The sequence below is a fragment of the Grampus griseus genome (genome assembly GCF_964374135.1).
Source record: "Grampus griseus genome assembly, chromosome: 3".
NCBI lineage: Eukaryota > Metazoa > Chordata > Mammalia > Artiodactyla > Delphinidae > Grampus > Grampus griseus.
In genome coordinates, this window is record NC_139019.1 from 167,541,512 (window position 1) to 167,564,009 (window position 22,498).

The following is a 22,498-nucleotide window of genomic DNA, read 5'->3' on the forward strand; positions in this document are numbered from 1 at the left end:
GGGCTGGCCAGCTGGGTCTCACCTCTCCTTGTATTTGATGAAGACCTGGTAGAGGGTGGGCGCACTGGGGCTGGCCAGGGCTTCCTTCAGCTCCTTTAGGAAGTGGGTGTGCACGCGAAGCAGGTCCTACTCGGAGAGACGGGTAAGGGCTGGGGCGGGAGCCTGGGGCTCGGGCTGCCGGGTGGGAGAAGGGTCATCCACCCACCCTATGTCATTCATCTTCCACACCCCACACTCCAGGGACAGGTGAAGCCAGCAGACCATCCCCACTGGACAGAAGTCTGGGAGGGCGGGCATTGGTCAGTTCACCTCAATGTTGATGAAGATGATCTCAACGTCTTGGGGTTTAAGGAACCGCTGCAAGGGCTTCATAAAATGCTGTGGGGGGGTTGGGGGAGACAAGGATGAAGGATGAAGGAGTCCCAGAGAGACGGGGAGGAGGAGACAGAGACAGAAAGGGACGAACAGAAACACAGAGACTGAGCAAGAGAGAGAAATGTGTAGAGAGAAAGAGACAGAGGCAAGGAAACAGAAGAGGAGAGAAAAGGGAGATGGGAAAAAAGTCCACACGAAAACCTGTACCAGACGGTTCAGAGCGGAATCAGTCATCAGAGCCCCAAGGTGGACGCAACCCAGATGTCTGTCAAGGGATGAATGAATAACAAAATGTGGTCCATCCATGAAAAGGAGTGAAGCACTGACACACACTACAATGTGGATGAACCCTGAAAACATGTTGTTCAGTGAGAGAAGCGAGACACAAAACACCACACGGTGTATGAGTCCATTTAAATGAAATGTCTAGAATAAGTAAATCCACAGAGACAGAAAGTAGATTAGTGGTTGCCAGGGGCTGGGGAGAATGGGGGTTTAAGGGGTGATGGCTAAGGGATATGGGTTTTCTTTGGGGGATGCTGAAAATGTTCTCAATTTGGGAATTCCCTGGCGGTCCAGTGGTTAGGACTCCACACTCTCACTGCCGAGGGCCTGGGTTCAATCCCTGGTCTGGGAACTAAAGTCCCACAAGCCGCGCAGTGCAGGCCCCCGCCCACTCCCCACCAAAAAAAAAAAAAGAAAGAAAAAACTGTTCTAAAATTAAGCAGTGGTACACAACGTTGTAAATCAACTGTACTTCGATAAAAATGTTAAAATAAACTGTGGTGATGGTTTCACACCCTTGTGAATATACCAAAAACCATTAAATTATAGATGTTAAATGGGTGAAATGTATGGTGTATTGATTAAATCTCAATAAAACGGTTAAAAAAGAGAGATGGCCAAAGGACAAAGAGGAACTAGAGAGTGAGAGACGGTAACAGAGATAGACGGACAGAGATGAGGATACAGGAAAAGATAGAGACAGGGATAAACAGACACAGAAAGAGAGAGAGAGAAACAGAGGAAGAAGTAGGGAGAGACACAGAAGGACCAGAGACGAGGAGAGACAGAGCAATACAAAGCAGTGGGGACAGGTAAGAGCCCCAGGCCCGCATGGGACGGATGACGCCTCTCCGCTCCGCGCATGCGCATGGCAGGGGCGGGGACTGAGCATCACACCTGTTGGATGGAGCCCAGCGTGTCCGTGTACTTCTCTTCCGTCTGCTGGATCTCCCGCAGACAGCAGCACCGCTTGTCATACTCTGTCATCTTGGGCTGAGAGCGGAGAGGAGAGGCCGGTGTTGGGGTGTCCGGGGCCGCGCCCCACCCATGCACCTGCCCCGCCAGGCCCTGCTCTCCAACACACCGGCATGGGCACCGGCTCTGTGCGCATGAGGTCCTCGTACACCTCGTCGCCCTCCGCCTCGTCGTTCTCCACGCAGTCGTACAGGTCCTCATCGTCCTCCACCGTGTCGCTGTGGAGGCGGAGTCAGGCAGGGCCAGTGGCTTCCCCCAGACCAGGGACCCTTCTGATCCCCTGGGGCAAGGTGCCGTCCCCTCAGACCCCCTGGGGCAGAGCCATGTCCCCTCAGACACTCAGAGCAGGATGCTGATCCCCTCATACCCCAGGGCAGGGTCTTGGTCCCCTCAGACTCCCCAGGGCAAGGTCCTGTTCCCTCAGACCCCCCGGGGCAGGGTCGTGGTCCCAGACACTCACTCGATCTGGTCGGACAGGCCACTGTAGATGTCCTCGTCACCCACGCTCTCCTCCTCAGTGGGGAAAGGCCTGGGGGAGCCAAGATGGTGTAAGCCAGAGGCCAGAGGGCCAGGTGGGGAGGGAGCTTCCAGGAGGAGGAGTATTGGGGCCAAATGGGTCCAGAGCTGTTGGCTCAGACAGTTACTCACATGATCCCCTTGTTCTGGGCAATTGGGGTCCAGGACAGAGCAGACAGAGTGTAGATGACCTGTGACAAGGGCGAAGGCTGCTCAGCAAGCCCGTTGCCCACCCACATGCCAGAACACAGCCTCCAAGCACCTGACCTTGAGGTTAGATCCCATGCCCCAGGGAGCCTAATTTGGGATTTTCCCACCTTCCCATTCCCCGACGTCAGCATGTCAGCGTTCCTTTAACTGAGCACCCACCACTTGAACCCCTTGTTCTATTCAATCCTCATAATCACTCAGAGAGGATGGAGTGATATTACTTCCAAGTTAGACAAGGGACTTAAGGCTCAGAGAGGCATGGCCACATATCTGAGGTCACACAGCAATCGGTGGAGCAAGGACTCAAACTCAGTTCCACATGTCCTAAGCCAGGCTCTTTGCACCTGGTGTACAGTTTGGTCTGGCCCATCAGTCCTTCCCCAGTAGCCTTTGGCTTGCCCAGTGTAGACGTTCATGGAAATGAATTGAAACCCAATCTTTGGGTTCTCAGTGTCCAGCTCACAGGCAGCTCCGTCCCAGCTCACCTTCCCGAAATCCTGCACATCAAAGAGGTCAAAGGCCTCAAAGAGCTCACTCCGCTTGAGGCCAAACTTCTCATAGCAGATAGACAAGAAGGTGCGAATATTCTTGAGACACAGGAACTGTGGAGAGATAAATGAGAATGGACAAAACATAATGGAACCGGGGAGAAGCTGACCCTTGGCCATCTGGCTTGCGGACTGGCGCAGAAGAGGAGAAAGAAAGCACAGGTCCCCCACCGAGTAAAGATGAAGCTGTACCTGAAGCCAGTATACCCCTGAATCCTTTTTTTTATTGAGGTAAAATTCATAAGATATAAAGTTAACCATTAACAGATAACAAAATGTGGTGTATACATACCTTTGGAGTGTTACTCAGCCATTAAAAAGGAATGAAATTTTGATTTCTGCTACAACACAGATAAACCTTGAAAACTATGCTAAGTGAAATAAGCCAGACACAGAAAGATGAATATTGTATGATACCACCTACATGAGGCCCCTAGAATAGGCACATCCGTAGAGACGGAAAGTATGGTGGTGGGTAACAGGGGCTGAGGGAGACGAATAGGGAGTTCGTGTTTAATGGGGACAGGGTTTCTGTTGGGGAAGATGAAAAAGTTTTGGACATAGTGGTGACAGTTACACGACATTGTGAATGTATTAAACGCCACTGAATTGTACACTTACAAATGGTTAAAATGACAAATATTATCATTTTATTTACATATATCAATCATATATCTTTATATAAAATATATTTCTATCATTTTACTTATATATATAATGATAAAAATTATGTATAGTTTACCACAATAAAAAAGGTTAACCATTAACCCTTTTATTTATTTTTTTAATTAATTTTTACTGGCGTATAGTCGATTTACAATGTTGTGTTATACATACATACATATATACATACATATATATGTATGTATGTGTGTATAACTGAATCACCTTGCTGTACACTTGAAACTAACACAACATTGTAAATCGACTATACTTCAATTTTTAAAAATCCAAATAGATAGATAGATAAATAAAAACATAAAATGAGTAAGACCATAGAAGAACTGAAATTTAACTCCAGAACGGTGTGAATCTGGAGTCCGTTTTCCTGACTATAGCGTCAATGTTTTGCCTTGCATGCAGTGGAAACCAGCATGAGCTCCCGCCACGTGCTCCATTCCCAGCACTGTCTATATATTGTTTTAAATTTATGTATTTTTATTTTTTTTTAATTTTTTTTAACATCTTTATTGGGGTATAATTGCTTTACAATGGTGTGTTAGTTTCTGCTTTATAACAAAGTGAATCAGTCATACATAAACATATGTTCCCATATCTCTTCCCTCTTGCATCTCCCTCCCTCCCACCCTCCCTATCCCACCCCTCCAGGCTGTCACAAAGCACCGAGCCAATATCCCTGTGCCATGCGCCTGCTTCCCACTAGCTATCTACCTTACTACGTTTGTTAGTGTGTATATGTCCATGACTCTCTCTCGCCCCGTCACAGCTCACCCTTCCCCCTCCCCATAACCTCAAGTCCATTTGTATATATTTAAGGTGTGCAACAGGACGATTTGACACTTGCCATAGTCGCCATGTTTTTGTGTGTGATGAATGCTGTTGAAATCTACTCTCTTAGCATATTTACGGTGTTACTAAGTACAGTCACCACGCCTGTACCCTAGACCTCTAGACTGACTCATCCTATGTAACTTCAACTTTATACCCTTTAACCAACGTCTGCCCATTCATTTCCCTACCCCCACCCCAGCCCCTGGTACCTGTCCTTCTACTCTCTGCTTCTATGAGTTTTACTCTTTCTATATAGGGAGATCAGCTCACCAAAATTAATTTAAAAATTGAACAGGACTTCTATGGTATGTGTGATTCAGATACATATTTTTTGTCAGATTCTTTTCCATTATAGGTTATTACCAGATATTGAATATAGTTTCCTGTGCTATACAGTAAGTCCTTGTTGGTTATCTATTTATTTTTATTTATTTATTTATTTAGGCTGCGTTGGGTCTTCGTTGCTGCGCGGGCTTTCTCTAGTTGTGGCGAGCGGGGGCTACTCTTCGTTGCGGTGCGCGGGCTTCTCATTGCGGTGGCTCCTCTTGTTGCGGAGCACGGGCTTAGGCATGTGGGCTTCAGTAATTGTGGCTCACGGGCTCAGTAGTTGCGGCTCACGGGCTCTAGAGCACAGACTCAGTAGTTGTGGCACATAGGCTTAGTTTCTCTGTAGCATGTGGGATCTTCCCGGACCAGGGCTCAAACCCATGTCCCCTGCATTGGCAGGTGGATCCTTAACCACTGAGCCACCAAGGAAGTCCCAGGTATCTATTTTATATACAGCAGGGTGTATATGTTAGTCCCAAACTCCTAACTTATAGAAATGTTTTTATTAATTTAAATGTTTCTTTGTATTCCTAGCTTCTTGAAAAGTTTTTGTATTTGCTCATTTTATTGAATCAGGAATGGATATTGACTTTCATTAAGTGATTTTAAAGATCTGTACAGGACGATCATGTGTATTTTGTTCTTGATTCTATTAATGTAGTGAGTTATATTAATCGAATCTGCAACATAAGCCTTTGATTCTTTCCGAATGACTCTAAATTTTTCTCTGCATTTGAAAAAGGTAGAAATGAGTCACATGTTATCTATGGGCTCTAAAATGTAAGTGTAAGACCCTGGTTATAATTTTACTCAGTGTCATTAATTCCTTTGTATCTAAAAATTATAGATTCTTGGAGGCTATTCTGCCTCAATATTTGTGGATGCTTTTGCTAGCACGCATGTGGCCACATTTAAGTCAGGTCAGAAATGATTAAAATGATGAATAAAGGGAATTTATTTTTAAATTTAAAATATATATATATATATCATATTTATATGAGAGGTATCATGGAATCCTTGCAACAATCCTGCAAAATAATTATGATCATTATCCTTGTTTTACAGATATGAAACTGAGGCAGGGACAGGCAGCTGGGGTGCAAACTCAGGCAGCTGCATTTATGAATCAATTCAATACACACTGTTCTTTGTATCTGTGAATCTCACACTTTCATCTTCAGATTGTATCTTCTTCTCAATTACTGCCACATCCACAGCCTACCTAAGCCATTCTATGTGGAGCATGGACTTTAAATTAACTTTAACATAAATTAATGTATTTAAGGAGAGAACATCCTACTCTCAAAGGAAACCAGATTGAGTGCTATAAGCAGAAGCCAATGTAAAATAAATAGGATGTAAACAGTGTTATACATCATATTTATTAGCTGGATCCTGTTGCTTGCCCAAGGCCTGTTCTGTCAAAAAGAGATTAGCAACTATGGCAGATGCATAAAAGACACAGTAGCAATTCAACATCCATTTATGTTCAAAGAAAGAGAGGAAAAAGAACTCTTGGCAAAGTAGGAATGGAAAGGAACTTCTGTAACCTGATTAAGAGCATCTTGAAAAAACCTTCAACCTTTGCCTTAAGTCAAAAGCAAAACATTATACTTCAGAGCAAAATGCTGCAAAGATTTTTTTTGAAATAAGAACAAAGGTAAGGGTGCCCGCTGACCATTCCTGTTAACTATACTAAAGATCTTAGCCTGCGTTGTAAGACAAGACAAAGAAATAAAAGGAAAGACAGAAAAGAAAGAAATATCAGTACAATGCTCATTTTTGCAGACACTACGATTGCCAACATAGATAAGCCCAAAAGAATATACACATAAATAACTGGAATTAATAAAATAGCAATGTTACTGAACACAAAATCAACACACAAGGTTTACTGCATGTTGGTACATCAGCAACGATCAATCGGAAAATGTGTCTTTTTTTCAAGATTACATTTGCAAAATTTTAGAATAAGCAGAACGAACCTATGGTGATAGAAGTCAAATCAGTGGTTGTTCTGGATGGGGAGGGTGGTAGAGATTGACTCAGAAAGGCCACAAGTAATAGAAAAGTTCTGTATCTTGATAAGGGTATGGGTTGCACAAGGGCACACGCTTGCTAGAACTGATTGGATGGTAACTTGAAGAACTGAGTATTTTTGTGTATGAAAATTGGACTTCAACTTTAAATGGATAGCATTTCCCATCGCCTAAAACATGTAAAACAAACAATCGAACAAAAAAGCTGATTAATATCTAACACATCTAACAAAAGAAGTACAAATCCTATATGGAATAAATTATAAAATTTTACGGAAAGATATGAAGGAAGATCTAAATAAATAGAGTGAAATATATACTAATTCTTATCTAGAAAGACTCAGTATTTTTTAAATTTCAGCCTTCTCCAAAATGGAGCTATAGATTCAATGCAATTTCTATTAAAAGCCCAGAATGGTTTTTCATTGAACATCTTTCATGTGACCATCACTGAACTCCAGGGCTTTCTCTCAAACCTACTACCTTCAATCCCTGGAGCCAGTAGGAATATCCTGGGGTGGTAAAGTAGGGAGAATTTTGGAGAATAAATTCCCAAAGCATACAAGAAGGGAATTCCCTGGTGGTCCAGTGGTTAGGACTCCACGCTCTCACTGCCGAGGGCCTGGGTTCAATCCCTGGTCGGAGAGCTAAGATGCCTCAAGCCCCAGCAGTGCAGCCAAAAAAAAAAAAAGGATATGAGAAGATCCTACTTGCTGTGTGTCTTTGGGCAAATCACCTCCCCTCTCTGAACCTGTTATGAAAGTTCCTAAATAATGGACCATCATAATGCCTACTGTGTCAGGTTGTTGTAACATGATAGAATAATGCATGTAAAGGGCTTGGAAGGGTGTGAGCCCTCAGTATCTGGAAATGATCATTATCATCCTCACTATCATCAAGATCACCATTATCACCATAATCATACCCATTTCTATCACCATTATTACCATCATGATTATCACATCATCACTGTTATCACCACCGTGATCATCATCACCATCATCTTCATCATCATCAACATCACCATAATAATCACCACTACCACCACCATCATCATTACCATCATCATCTTCACCATCATTACCTTCACCATCATCATCATCAATGTCACCATCATCATCACCACCACCACCATCATCATCAATATTACCATCATAATCACCATCACCACCACCATCACTGTCACAATCATCATCGTCACCATCAACATCACCACTGTCATCATCACTATCGTTGTAATCACCATCATCATCTTAGCTCCAGCTGGAAAGCCCAAGAGCATTCACTGACTCATCAATTTTCAGAACTGGAAAAGACCCCAGATATCAACTAGTCTCCAATGTTCATCACCCAGAGAGAGGAAAAAGCCCAGAGAGGAAGAAGAAGGACTTATTCAAGGTCACAAGGCAAAATGGGTATCTCGTAGCACCTCCCAGGCCTTAGTTCTATTCCTGCTGCCTACCTGTGGCAGAGGTCACTGGCAATCCACCAGAATTCATGCTTTTTCTTCCACGATATGGAATTGTGGCTGTAAAGTTGTCCACACAGCCAAGGACTACATTTTCCATCCCCCCTTGCAAATGGGTGTGGCCATATGATTGGTTCTAGCTAACGGAATGTGAGTATTCACCATGTGCATCATTGTCCGGGCAATGTATTAAATTTAAGAAGTGGGATTGCTTTCTTCATACTCTATTTTCCCCTGTTGTCTGCAGGCAGACAGAAATGATGCTGAGACTCTAAGGGATAGTAAAGTCACAAATGAAAATAGTCTCTGAATCACCCCATGAGAGAAAAGCCTCCCACCTGGTACCAGGAGGAACATTGGACTACTATGTGAACAAGAAATACATTTCTATTACATTAAGTCACTGAAAAGGCTTATGTGTTACAGCAGCTAGTGTTATCCTAATACAGTAGCCTTAAGGGCCAGAGTCAGCTGTGGTCTGTTGGATCCTCAGAGGCCCCATGACTGCCCACTCCAGTTCTTCTTGTAATTGTTTCACTAATTACACACATGGAAATAAACAAATGGTTGGAATCTGGGCTAAAGACTCCTCTCATATCTGCCTGGTGAACTCCTACTCATCCTTCAAGGCCCCTCTCCTCTCTTCCCCCATTTCTCCACCCAAGTGGAATCCTCAGCCTCATTGCCCTACCCCAGGATCCCTTAGTATAATGTCTCTCCCCACCCCAGGCCTGACCACAAGGTCTGTGACCTGCTCTGTTCCCTCCACCAGAAGAAAGCAGGGCCCAGAGTTGAGGCATCTCTGGAGCCTGGATGTGGTGGCATGTAGTAATGCCCAATTAGTGTCTATTGAATAAATAAACAACATGGGGATAAGTAGAGGAGAGTCTGGACTTCTTTTCCCACCCGGGGTCAGGTTTTCAGAACAACGCACCGCCCTTTCATTACCATCAACTTCTTCATTTACAGCTGCGGAAACAGGTTCCTTCATCCATCAGTGGGCACTTCAAACTGAATAGGTTCAAGGCGGACATCGTGGCTACTTTAAACCCATTCCTACCCCAGGCTCTCCATCTCCACACAGAGACTCAGCTGAGGAACCCAGGATGATTCTTAACACTCCCCAAGCAACATAATCAAGTTAGATTATGTTTATGGATTATTTTCTCCAAACCAGGAACGCATCTAAGTGTTTTGCAAGTATCAGTTCATTTAATCCGTTCGAGAAGATACATGCACCCAATGTTCACAGCAGCACTATTTACAATAGCCAAGACATGGAAGCAACTTAAATGTCCATCAACAGATGAATGGATAAAGAAGATGTGGTACATATATACAACGGAATATTACTCCACCGTAAAAAAGAATGAAATAATGCCATTTGCAGCAACATGGATGGACCTAGAGATTATCATACAAAGTGAAGTAAATCGGACAGAGAAAGACAAATACCATACGATATCCCTTTTATGTGGAATCTAAGAAAAGGATACAAATGAACTTATTTCCAAAACAGAAACGGACTCACAGGCTTAGAAAACAAATTTATGGCTACCAAAGGGGAAAGGTGGGGAGAGGGATAAATTAGGAGTTTCAGATTAACAGACACACACTACTATATATAAAATAATCAACAAGATCCTACTGTGTAGCACAGGGAACTCTACTCAATACTTCGTAATAACCTATATGGGAAAAGAATCTGAATCACTTTGCTGTACACCTGAAACTAGCACAACATTGTAAATCAACTGTACTCCAATATAAAATTTAAAAAATTTTTAATTCATTTTATCCTCCCCTTCAAGTCAATCAAGAGGTACTTCAGATTCACCATCCAAACTACCTCTCAATCCAAGCCCTTCTCACCATTTCCATTGTCAAATCCTAAGGCAGACACCACCATCTCTCACCTTTGTGACTGTATTAGCCTCTTCTGTGGTCTCCCTAATTCATGTTTCACCCCTCCCAGCCCACCTCCACACAGCAAATCTGACCATGAAACCTTGCCATGGTCACCCATCGACCTCAAAATAAAGTTCAACCTCACTGTGGCCTGCAAGATTTGGTCCCTGTGGAATTCTGCAAGAACTCTCTTTTTTCTCATGCTACCTCCCCTACCTCGGCTCCAACTTGGCAAAGATGGTTTCCCCACCCCAAATGCAACATATTTTATGTTTTCTTGCCTTATGCCTTGTTCCCTCTGCCTGAATGCCCCTTGTGATCTTTTACATAGAGATTTCAGCTCCTACCATCTAGAAGTGGAGTCTATTTCCCCATCTTCTGTGTCTGGGCTGGTCTCGTGACTGACTTTGGCCAATAGAAAGTAGCGGAACTCACATTGTGTGAGTTTCGAGCTTAGGCAACCAGACCGCATGGCAACCTCTGCTCTCTCTTTCTTGAAACACTGTTGCCAAATGAAAGAGCTCAGGTTAACCTACTGGAGGATGAGTGGCAAGGTGGAGCAGAGACCAGCAGTCTTTTGGAGGCTGCAAGGAGGCAGGAAAACACCTGGTCAGCTCCCTTTGGGGTCCGTGGCACCTCCATCCGTCCAGTCGGGGGACTCTAGTGGTCTCTCCCTTCCTTTCTCTTTTCCTTTATTTTTGTGATAATAGACTTTATTTTTGAGAGCAGTTTTAGCCTCACAGAAAAACTGAAGGGAAGGTAGAGAGACTTCTCATACACCCCTCTACCCCAATGCATGTGTAGCCTCCCCCATTACCCACGTCCCTCACCAGAGAGGGTACATTTGTTACAACCGATGAACCTACATGGACACATCATCACCCAGAATCCGAAGTCGACATTAGTGTTCACTCTCGGTGTTGTACGTTCTATGGATGTGGACAAATGAATAATGACATGTGTCCCCCATTACAGTATCATACAGAATATTTTCACTGCCCTAAAAACCCTCTGTGCTCTATGCATTCATCCTTCCCTCACTTTAACCCCTGGCAACTCCTGATCTTTTCACTGTCTCCATAGTTTTGCCTTTTCCAGAATGTCATAAAGTTGGAATCATACCGTACATAGCCTTGCACATTGGCTTCTTCCACTTAGTAATATATGTTTAAGGGTCCTCCATGTCTTTTCATGGCTTGACAGTTCATTTCTTTTAGCGCCAAATAACATTCCATTGTCTGAATGTACCAAAGTCTATCCATTCACCTACTGAAGGGCATCTTGTCGGCTCCCAAGTTTTGGCAATTATGAATAAAGTTGCTATAAACATCCGTGTTCTGTATGGGACATAAATTTTCAACTCCTTTGAGTAAACATATTTTCTTTTGAATTAAGCATTATCATTACATTTCAAACCCACGTGCAATAGTCTCTAATCGCATGCCCTTCTTTCCCTCCCCACTGGTAACTCCTATCCAGAAATGGGTGTGGGTTTTTCCCATCGGTGTCCGCGTTCTTTTACTATGCATGCATGTGTCCACAAACAATATATGGCGTGGTTCTGTTCTGTTCCATGCCCCTTGCCTTTCTGCCCCGCCCTCTCCCTGCCTCTCTACAGCCTCATTTCCCAAAGTTGTCTCTGAATAGTAGCTAGGTGAATCAAAACTGCCTGCAGGGGCCAACCCCTGCCCTCCGGAGGCTCCAGCCATTCGTAGGAGGAACCATTTATTGAGAACTGAGCCTTTTCCAAATCTTACACTAAGAGTCTGACATGCACAGGTTTTGTTTGTTTGTTTCTTGGCCGCGTGGCACGCAGGATCTTAGTTCTTCGACCAGGGATTGAACCCACGTCCCCTGCAGTAGAAGTGGATTCTTCTTTTTTTTTTTTTTCTGTGGTACGCGGGCCTCTCACTGTTGTAGCCTCTCCCGTTGCGGAGCACAGGCTCCAGACGCGCAGGCTCAGCGGCCATGGCTCACGGGCCCAGCCACTCCACGGCATGTGGGATCCTCCCGGACCGGGGCACGAACCCGTGTCCCCTGCATTGGCAGGCGGACTCTCAACCACTGCGTCACCAGGGAAGCCCTGGATTCTTAACCATTGTACCGCCAGGGAAGTCCCTGACATGCACAGTTTTGTTTAATTCTCCCAACAAAGTTGCTACTGTGATCTAATAACAGTTGGTACTGAGATCTAATAACTAATAATGTTATTAGTTGCAGGCTCTAATAACATCTGCCCTTCCAGTTATCCAAACCCAAAACACTGGAGTGGCCTTGACTATTTCTCTCTTACTCCACTGCCAATCCATTAGCAAAATCGTACTGGTTCCATTGGTATATTTCTCTATTTCTCTCTTACTCCACTTTCAATCCATTCCAAAGTCCTATCCGTATATATTCAAAATATACCCAGAATCCCACCCACTTCTGTCCACCTCTACTGGTCCAAGCCACCAACATCACTCCCCTGGATAACTGTGATGGCCTCCCCAGCGGACTCCTTGCTTCTTCCTCTTTTTTAAAAATTTTTTTTGGCCGCGCAGCATGCGGGATCTTAGTTCCCCAACCAGGGATCGAACCCGCGCCCCATGCAGTGGAAGCGGAGTCTTAACTACTGGACCACCAGGGAAGTCCAGGACTCCTTTCTTCTGCTCCTGGGCCCCTGTAATTTATTTTCAACCCAACAGCCAGAGTACTATTGTCAGAACCCTCCCGAGACAACCCACCCAGATACAAACCCAAGTCCACTCTGCAGCTCACAAGACCTGCACAACCTTTCCCTGTCACCTTCCTGCCCTCACCTCCTCCCTATCGTCACTATTCCTAGAACAAGTCAGACACGATTCAGCCCCAGGACCTTTGCACGGACTATTCTCTTCTTCTTAGAATGTCCATCTCCCCATTAACCTGGTGCCTCCCTTCCTTGTCTCTTTTGGGCTTTTGATGAAATGCCACTTCTCAGGGAGAACTTCCCAACCACTCTATTTAAAATCGTAGGGAATTCCCTGGTGGTCCAGTGGTTAGGACTCGGCGCTTTCACTGCTGTGGGCCCAGGTTCAATCCCTGGTCCGGGAACTAAGATCTTGCAAGCCAAGTGGCGCAGCCAAAAAAATAAAATAAAATAAAATTGTAACACACGTGTATTTCGCTTATTTATTTTGTTATGGTCTGTCTGTGTCCCCCCACCCCACCCCTCCCACACACACTAGGACATCAGCTCCACGAGGGCAGGATTCTCTGTGTAGCTGGTTCACTGCTGTAGCCTCAACACCTAGTACAATGCCTGGCACACAGTAGGTGCTCAAAAGAAGTTGGTGAAGGAATGAAACCCCATTTGACAGATGGGACAACTGAGGCTCAGAAAGGAGATATCCCCTTCCCAAGGATGCACAAGTAGAAATGGGGAGCCAGATACCAGCTCTCTGCGTCCAGAGGTCACACTCCTCACCCGACCTCTTCAAACCACGCCAGGCTGCCTCATGGTGCCACGTCGCAGGTGGCATTGGGGGGGGTTCAGCACATAACAGGAACCATACGTACCACTCTCCAGCCCAGCAGCCTTTGCAAGGTCATGGGCTGACTCCAGGTTCACCAGGGACAACAGAACAGATGGCCCTGTCTGGCCTAGGGAGGAAGTTCCCCGTTGACCTCAGGAAGATCAGCTGAGACTTAAGACTGCTTCCCCCCAGTCATGTGACACCTCAAAGGGGGAAAGGGGGTATGACTCATCAGCCCCCTGGCTGGAGTAGGGCCAGCTAAAGCAAGGGGCTCCCTCCAACAGCAGGAATGACAGAGGTTAGACCACTAGAAGGTCTAGTGGTAGCCTGAAGTGTGGGTGAAGTTGGCAAAGGACAAATGTAGGAGGGGCATTGGAGACTATTTCCTCCCTGTTGGGAGAGGGGGCAACCCCCTCAGTTGGCTCAGAACCTCAGAGTCGGGCTGGCATCTTGCCCATATGCAAATCAGCACCCAGACACTTCCCCTTTGCCTGCAGTTCCCCCAACATCACAGCCCCTGTCCCAGACAAAGAAAGAGCTGGAAAGTTTGGCCAGTTCACCACCCTCTTTCAGGGAACCAGTGTGCAGGGACAGAGGCCCCTTTGGGTGGTGGAGATGGGGGGACAGGAGATGGGGGGCATGGAGCAGGAGAGGGAACCCAGAGCTGAGCCCATGAGTGCAGGAGCCAGCTTCCCCACACCCACCCCAGCCCCAGGGAGCCTACCGGAAACAGGAAATGCCTGTTACCAGGGTTTGCTCAGGGGAGTCGAGAAAGAGGGGCCCTCTGTGTTCAGCCCTTGCAGCCCCTTAATCTCGAGGTTGCAAAACTTCATTCTGCAGACCAGAGAGGGTGGGTGTGCTGTGCACCCTTTTCGAAGCCTGCAAACAGAGGTGCAGAGTATAAACGCCTCTTCCTGGCCTTCAAAACCCACCCTGCTCCCGCCGTCTCTCTCCTCTCCCCTCCCCTCCCACCCCAGCACACGCTCAACATCTCACTGCCAGTCCAGGGGGTCAGACGTACAGAGTTTGACTCCGAGCCCAGCCACTGCAAGCTGAGGGACCTTGGATGGGTCACTGTACCTCCTGGTGCCTCTGTTTCCTCATCATCACCATGGGAATAAAAATACTCACTGAATCTCCACTCTAGCCCCCGGCCTACCGTTCAGGGTCATACATTCATTCAGCAAGCATGTATCGAGTTCCTACTGAATACCAAGCCCTGGGACCTGTCGGCAGCCAGACAGAACCCTGTCCCCACAGAGCTTACAGTCTAGTGGCAAGACAGACGCTGAGCAGAGAGGCACATGAATCGCTGGTTGATCACCACTGTGGTAAGCCTGCACGTGAAAAAGCACGGAGCCCTGTGGGATCTGGTTAAGGGGGAGATGAGTCTGGTAAAGCCAAAACTCAGAGACGAAGCAAAGAGAAGAAGCAGTCCAGGAGAGCCTTGCGCACAGCCAGTGGGGAAATGTCAAATGGTGCGACCACTTTGTAAAAGTGGTTTGGCAGTTAACAAGCTAGGTGTGCACCTCCTATATGACCTATTCCATCCCCAGGCGTTTACCCGAGAGAAATGAAAGCGAGTGTTGATACAAATGTTCAGAGAAGTTTTACTTGCCAAAAAGTGGAGGCAACCCAAACGCCCATGGACGGGAGAACAGATAAGCAAACTTAGTAAGTCCGTGCAACGGAATACTACACAGCCAATAAGGAATAAAGAACTAAGACATGCGACAGTTCAGTGAATAGCAAGAGAGTTATGCTGAGTGAAAGGACCAGCCTGAAAGAGTACACATCTATGCTCCCCTTGATATAAAACTCTAGAAGATGTGTAATAGGGAAGAACAAAGCTAACTACATATTGGATCTGTTTCTTTTACTCTAGCCCTTGTATAACTGCCTTTGCTACAAGTTAAGAATGTAGCCTGTAGCCTGAAATATACAAGATAGCCCAATCTCAAGGCTCTGACCTTTAAAGGTATTACACTTTTCCATTCATATGGAGATAAAAGTTGTTCAGAGAATAATGTTAATCTTGTTGGAGGTTTATAGGAACATTGTGACCTAACCTACGTGGACAGCTGCAAAAACAAAGGATTCTGGCACCCAGAAGTTTGCAGCAACCAACCACATCCTCTCCCCTTTTAGTATAAAAGAAGCCTCGGGCTTCCCTGGTGGCACAGTGGTTGAGAGTCCGCCTGCCGATGCAGGGGACACGGGTTCGTGCCCCAGTCCGGGAGGATCCCACATGCCGTGGAGCGGCTGGGCCCATGAGCCATGGCCGCTGAGCCTGCGCGACCGGAGCCTGTGCTCCGCAACGGGAGAGGCCACAGCAGTGAGAGGCCCGCGTACCGCAAAAAAAAAAAAAAAAAAGAAGAAGCTTAAATTCTAGCTCAGGGAAGATGGTTCTTTGGGACACAAGTCCATCTTCTCAGTCTGCTGGTTTTCTGAATAAAGCCTCTATTCCTTGCCCAAACCACCCATCTCTCGATTTATTGGCCTGTCATGCAGCAATCGAGTTTGGACTCGGTAACAGATACAAACTAATCTATAGTGACCAAAAGCAGATCTGGGATTGCTTGGGAACGGCAGGTGGGGGTTAGGTAGGAGGGATTACAAAAGGGCAGGAGGAAACTTTTGAGGTGACAGATATGTTCACTCTCTTGATTGTGGGGCTGGTTTCACAGGTCCAGTGTGTCAACATTTATCGACTTGTGTATTTTAAATATGTCACTGATTGTATGTTCATATGGCTGTTTTTAAAAAGCCAGCAGGAGACCAGATTCCTGCTGTGTGTTTCCCTAAAACTAGGAGCTTTAGAGGAGCTTTTCAGGGATGAGAGGATGGGAAGCCACCATCGGTCAATAATGCAAAACACACTCCCCTGTCCCATTTTTTGTCCCTACCCTTGATAAAACAAAATAAGTGAGACACAAATATATGCTTTTTCTGTCCAAATAAATCTTACTTTAGAGTGTGAGGTGGGGAGAAAGTGTCCCAGGCGAAGAGAACAGCATACAAGGGGTATCTGCTCATTTAGCCGCCCCTTCATTGATTTGGCAAATATTTATTGAGCATCTATTATACTCCAGGTACTGGTTTAAGTGCTGGGAATACAGCTGTAAACAAAAGAGATTCACATCCCTGCCCGTGTGAGGCTGACATTCTGGCAGGATAGAAGGTGGTAAATATTAAGTGAGAAAAATAAGATAAGGGGATGGGGCATGCCAGGAAGGGGTGCGATTCTAAATGAGAGGGCCAGGGAAGGCTCATGGAGAGAGTGACATTTGAGTAAAGACTTGAAGGAGGGAATGATCTGGGTAGGTGTCTGGAGGAAAAGCATTCCAGGCAGAGGAGGCATGATACCTTAGTATCACCCGTCCATCGCCCATTAGCCCATTCCCTGAATTAAATCCTCTCTGTTTGAAAGACCTGAGATGACTTCTGCTTTCCTGGCTGAATCCTGACCAGGAGAACCAGAAATCTGAATCTAAGGCTATCTCCGTAACCACTTGAAAGGCTCATATGCTCCCCCTAAAAGAGGCAGTATTCTTATAGTGCTTGTGGTCACAGGTTTGGGGGCCTGGCCACTTGCATTCAAATCCAAGCATAGCTACTTATTCACCTGAGCAACTTACTTAAACTTTCCACATTTCTGTTTCCTCATCTGTGAAATTATGATAATAACAGGTAACCAGTGCTTTCCAAAGATGGTCACAAAAATATCACCCATCCAGTGTGCTCTTCTGCACTGTGACTTGTCACACCCGCCTCAAGAGGTGGAGTTTGATTCACCTCCCGTGGAATCTAGGCTGGTCTTAGCGACTTGCTTGTCACTGAGAATGCAGCCAAGTGCCCCGTATGATTCCTAAGTAGGTTAGAAGAAACCCTCCAGCCTCTGCCTTGGTTCCTTGAGAAACACTTGCTCTCTCTCCACGCTCCTTCTCAAAACCCCAATCGCCATGTTGTGAGGAAGCCCAAGCCACATGGAGAGACCAGGTTTCCAGGCAACAGCCCCAGCTGAGCAGAGCTTCAAGTCATCCCAGCCCAGGCACTCAACAGGGGAGTGAAGAATCCTCCAGATGATTCCTGCCCCCAGACATTCAAGGTTTCTCATCACAGAGCTGACAAACCATCATCACCATGCCCCATCTGAATTCCGGACTCACTGAATCTGTGAGAAGGATAACATAGTTATTGACATACGTCTTAGTTTGGGTTGGTTTGTTTCACAGTACCAGATAACTGAAGCACAGAGGTACTTTCTCCATGAGTTTGCTGTGAAAATCAAATGAGTGCATAAGTTGTAAGTAAGTAGAACAACACTTGCACGTAGTAAGTGCTCAGTAAATGGGAACTGTTTCTGTTGTTATTCATTATACTTTCTGAACCTATTCTCATCCACTTCATTAAAACTGTTCTTTTCATCTTAAAAAAAAAGGGTGGATATATGTATATGTATAACAGATTCGCTTTGCTGTACACCCGAAACTAACACAACATTGAAAATCAACTATACCCCAATAAAAATTAAAATAAATAAATAAATAAATTTTTTAAAAAACTATTCTTTTCAAAGTACCAAGACCTGGATGTGGATACGCTTTGCTCTTTGGGTCCCTTGACACTATGCCCTTCTGGCCACTTGACACTACAGCCCTATAAGTTAGGGACTATCCTTACCCCCTTTTCAAAGAGGGGGAAACCAAGTCACGGAGAGGTTCAGCAACTCACCCAAGATCCCCAAGTCAGGATCGGCACCCGGACCCCCAGGCAACCGGAGTCCACGGCCCTCAAACAGGGTTTCTCAGTCTCAGCACCACTGATAATCGGGCAGCTGTCCTGGGCATAAGACAACACGTAGCAGCATCCCTGGTGTCTAATCACTTCCCTCTGCTCTCCCTTCTCTTGCTCACCTTCTGCCAGCAGATCCTTCATTCTCATCCTCCTGCCACAGGCTTTGCACAGCCTTTGTCCTCCCTGCCCCCATGCTTCCCAGAGCTGGTTCCTCATCCCTCAGCTCTCAGCTTTCCTTGACCATCCTCCAGAAGCCTGTCGCCTTTGTTCTTCTCCATCCTGACCCCTGGCTTATTCTGTCTGCAGCGTTTACTACTGTGTTTTATTGATTTGCCTGTTTACTGTCTGTAACGGGTTAAATGGCAGACCCCAAATAGATACATCCACATCTGATCCCTGGCACCTTGGTGAGTGTGATGTTATTTGAAGAAAAAAAAAAAGGACTTTGCAAGACAGCATTAAGGACGTCAAGGTGTGGAGATCTTTCTGGATTATGAGACAGACAGACACAGAGGAAACAGCCACGTGAAGATGGAGGCAGAAGTTGGAATAACGCAGCCACGAGCCAAGGAACGCCTGGAGCCGGCAGAAGCCGGAAGAAGCAAAGATCGGATTCTCTCCTATAGCCCGGAGATGGAGCAAGATGCTGCCGACACCTTGTTTTCAAACCTCTGCCCTCCAGAACAGTGAGACAATATAGCTGTTGTTTCAAGCCACTCAGTTTTTGAGACTTTGTTACAGCGGTCACAGGAAACAAAACACAGGCAGCCTTCTCTCCCACAAGGCCATGAACTCAGGAGAGCAAAGGGGAAATCGGTGGTGTTCTTTCCCATCACCCCAGCCATCTGCACAGCGCCTGTTGCCGATGATAAAATAAATGAATGCCTCACTTGAAGAAGCTCTCAATCTCACCTTCACCCCAGCCAGTAATTGTTCACTTCTCTTTGGATTCCACCCCATCCCCCCAACCCCGCCCACCCACCTCCCCACTCCCCTACCCATCCCCCACCTCCCTGGACACAGGAAACTCACTCCCTCCAAAACAGTGGTTCTCTCAGGGGCGATTCTGCCCCCCAGGGGACATTTGGCAATGCCTGGGGACATTTTGTGGTCACTACTGGGGTGGGGGGAGAGTGGGTGAAGGTCAGGGATGCTGCCCAACTTCCTACAATGCACAGGGCAGCCCCCAAGACAGAGAATGAAGCCCCAATTTCAGCACTGCTGATGCAGAGAAACTCTGGACTCAATTTATTGATAGTACTTGATGCCAATATAAACATCGATTGATCGATTGCCTCCTAACATCTCTTCCCCGTTCTTCTGGTAACAGTCCCTCAGTTTCCCAGGTGAAACAGCCCCTGCCCGAGCCTAGCTCCTTTGGGTAGAGTCGACCCCGCCCCCAACTCCAGAAATAGGCATGTGACCTGGCCTAACCAATCAGACCATACATTCTCCCAGGCACAGCAATTGATTCAGAACTGAACATGTTACACCCCCCCCCCGCAAACATTCATGTCCAATGAAAGAGAGATCTGGGGTTTAGAGGCCATTAAAGCGACCCTCCCATTTTCCATTGGACACACAATTGTGGGAATAAAAATTTGGTATATCTGGGCACTCTCTTTTGCCTCCATGAGGGGAAAGGATGACTGAAAATGGAGGGAAACACCACAAAGAAAGCAGACTTAAGAGATAGAGTGCAACGGGGAGAGAGGAGAGGGTTCCTGAGATATCTCCTGAGCCCCTGGATCCAGCCGGACCTGAAGGCATTTCCTCCCAAGCTTGTCAGTTATATGAGGTAATATTATTTTTGACTAAGCCAGTTTCGGTTGGGTTTTCTGTCACAAGATCTAAGACTCCAGCTTGAAACTTCTGCAGACTAAGTTCAGAATTTCCTCAGACCTTAAACTTCTCCAACTGAACATCCCTTATTTCTTCCACTATTCCCCAAGGGACCTGACTCTCATGTTCCTCTTAAAGCCCAGGTCTCAGAACACCATCCCTGAGATCAAAGGGGACAGTCCATCTGTCAATGTAGTGAGATCTTTAAAATCCAGCTATGCCCATCCAACACACCCTCTGGTCCTGCCCACTTCCTGGCACCATTAATGTTAGCAAGGGAGACAAACAGAACTTTGTCTTTCGGTCCCTCAAATATTCCCCAAACTCCCACACGCAAATTGACGTGTCACCTCCTCCAGGAAGCCTACCCTGATTGTTTCTGGGGGTTCTCTTCTCTCTGCTCTCACAATACCCTGGGCTTCACTCACCCATCACTGAGTGTGTTAATCTGTGTTGTAACTGCCTATTTCCTCGTCTGTTTCCATGAGTTTCATGATGGTCTGCGTCTCATTCATTGTGGGATTCTCCAACAGAATGTCTCAGAAATGTCTCTGAGGTGGGTGGTAGTATCATCATTACTATTGTTGTTATTATTGCTGTTATCACCGTCTTCATTTGCCTCATTTTACAGATGAGAAAACAAAAGGTGAGAAGCCACATAACTCGGAACTAGTAAAGGCAGGATAATCTCAGCCAATCCATTCTCAATCATCGCTAACCAACTACCACTAACCAGTAGTAAGTAAGCACTCAACAAATACCTCCTAAATCAGGGAGGGATCAGCAACTCTGTAAAGAGGTAAACAGTAATTTTTAAATGTTTTTGGCTTTGCAGAGAGAAAGCAGCCACAAACAATGTGTCAACAAGTAGGCAAGACCTTGTATCAATTAAACTTTGTTTACAAAAAGAGGCAGCCAGCCCATGGGTTATAGTGTGCTGACCCCTGTATTAAATGAATGAAAAAATGAAGTGAATATTTGATCAACATTTATTGAGCACCTACTATATGCCAAGTGCTGTTCTAGGAACTGGGGACACAGTTGTGAACCAAACAGACAAAAAGCTTTGCCCTGACACTCCAGCGGGGGAAGCAGATAATAAGCAAATAAGTTAAAAACTATGGTAAGTCAGAGAGGGCTAAGTACTGTGGAGGAGGGCTTCCCTCGTGGCGCAGTGGTTAAGAATCCACCTGCCGATGCAGGGGACACGGGTTCGAGCCCTGGTCCGGGAAGATCCCACATGCTGCGTAGCAACTAAACACGTGCTCCACAACTACTGAGCCTGCGCTTTAGAGCCTTCGAGCCACAACTACTGAAGCCCACACGCTTAGAGCTCATGCTCCACAACAAGAGAAACCACCGCATCGAGAAGCCCGTGCAACCGCAACAAAGAGTAGCTCCCGCTCGCTGCAACTGGAGAAAGCCCGCGCACAGCAACGAAGACCCAATGCGGCCAAAAACAAACAAACAAACAAACAAATAAATAAATAAGTACTGTGGAGGAAAATAAAAGAAGGAAGAGAATGGTGGGGGGAGGGGGCGTAGGCAGGGGCAGGGGGTGTGATTTTTACATATGGAAACCAGGGGAAATCTCTCTGATAAGAAACCTTCAGGAGATAAGAGAACAACCAGGGTGTATATCTGGGGGAAGAGGGATTTGTAGAGAAAGAACAGCACGTGCAAAGGCCCTGGAGCTGAATTGCACCTGGTGGGTTCTAGGAACAGTGAGGGCAGGCCCACATGGCTGGAGTCGAGTGAAGGGGGGGAGAGAGGGAGGAGATGAGGGCTGAGAGGTGGGCAGAGGCCAAATGCATAGGTTCTTCTGGGTCATGATGAGAACTTTCACTTTTACTCCAAGGGGAGCCATGCGTGGGAGGGCTGGGAGCAAGGGGAGGGACAGGGGTTTCCAGCACCCGCTGTGAGAGTCCTGAAGGGTGACATTTCCCAGTATTGGGCCCAGAGAGGAAGTCAGTGAACAGAACAGAATGGAATGGGAAAGAACGCACAGCGCAAATGTTGACACCCCCACCCAGGCTTCTGTCCCGGTCAGCCCCAGTGGACGTGTTTAGATGCGATCTTCCACCCAACTCAACCCAACCCACCTGGCTGAGATTTGCTTGCCCCAAGCCCCACCCCGAGTCCCCAGCTGCAGCCTTCCCCCATGGCTCTGGTCCAGGTCTTCCTCATTCCTCATCCCAC

The 22,498-nt window shown here is 46.3% G+C and overlaps 1 protein-coding gene across 3 annotated transcripts in view; it reads right to left on the reverse strand.

Moving 5' to 3' along the window:
• Window positions 1-22,498, reverse strand: part of VAV1 (vav guanine nucleotide exchange factor 1) — a gene marked incomplete at its 5' end in the record, with an annotated part of 50,211 nt that overhangs the window by 21,568 nt on the left and 6,145 nt on the right. For all 3 annotated transcript variants that reach the window (XM_082652302.1, XM_082652303.1, XM_082652301.1), the window contains 7 exons: window positions 23-126; window positions 310-378; window positions 1,558-1,653; window positions 1,745-1,853; window positions 2,096-2,164; window positions 2,284-2,342; window positions 2,847-2,963. In XM_082652302.1, the coding sequence (XP_082508428.1) occupies window positions 23-126; window positions 310-378; window positions 1,558-1,653; window positions 1,745-1,853; window positions 2,096-2,164; window positions 2,284-2,342; window positions 2,847-2,963 (623 nt within the window). The remainder of the gene's footprint in view (window positions 1-22; window positions 127-309; window positions 379-1,557; window positions 1,654-1,744; window positions 1,854-2,095; window positions 2,165-2,283; window positions 2,343-2,846; window positions 2,964-22,498) is intronic.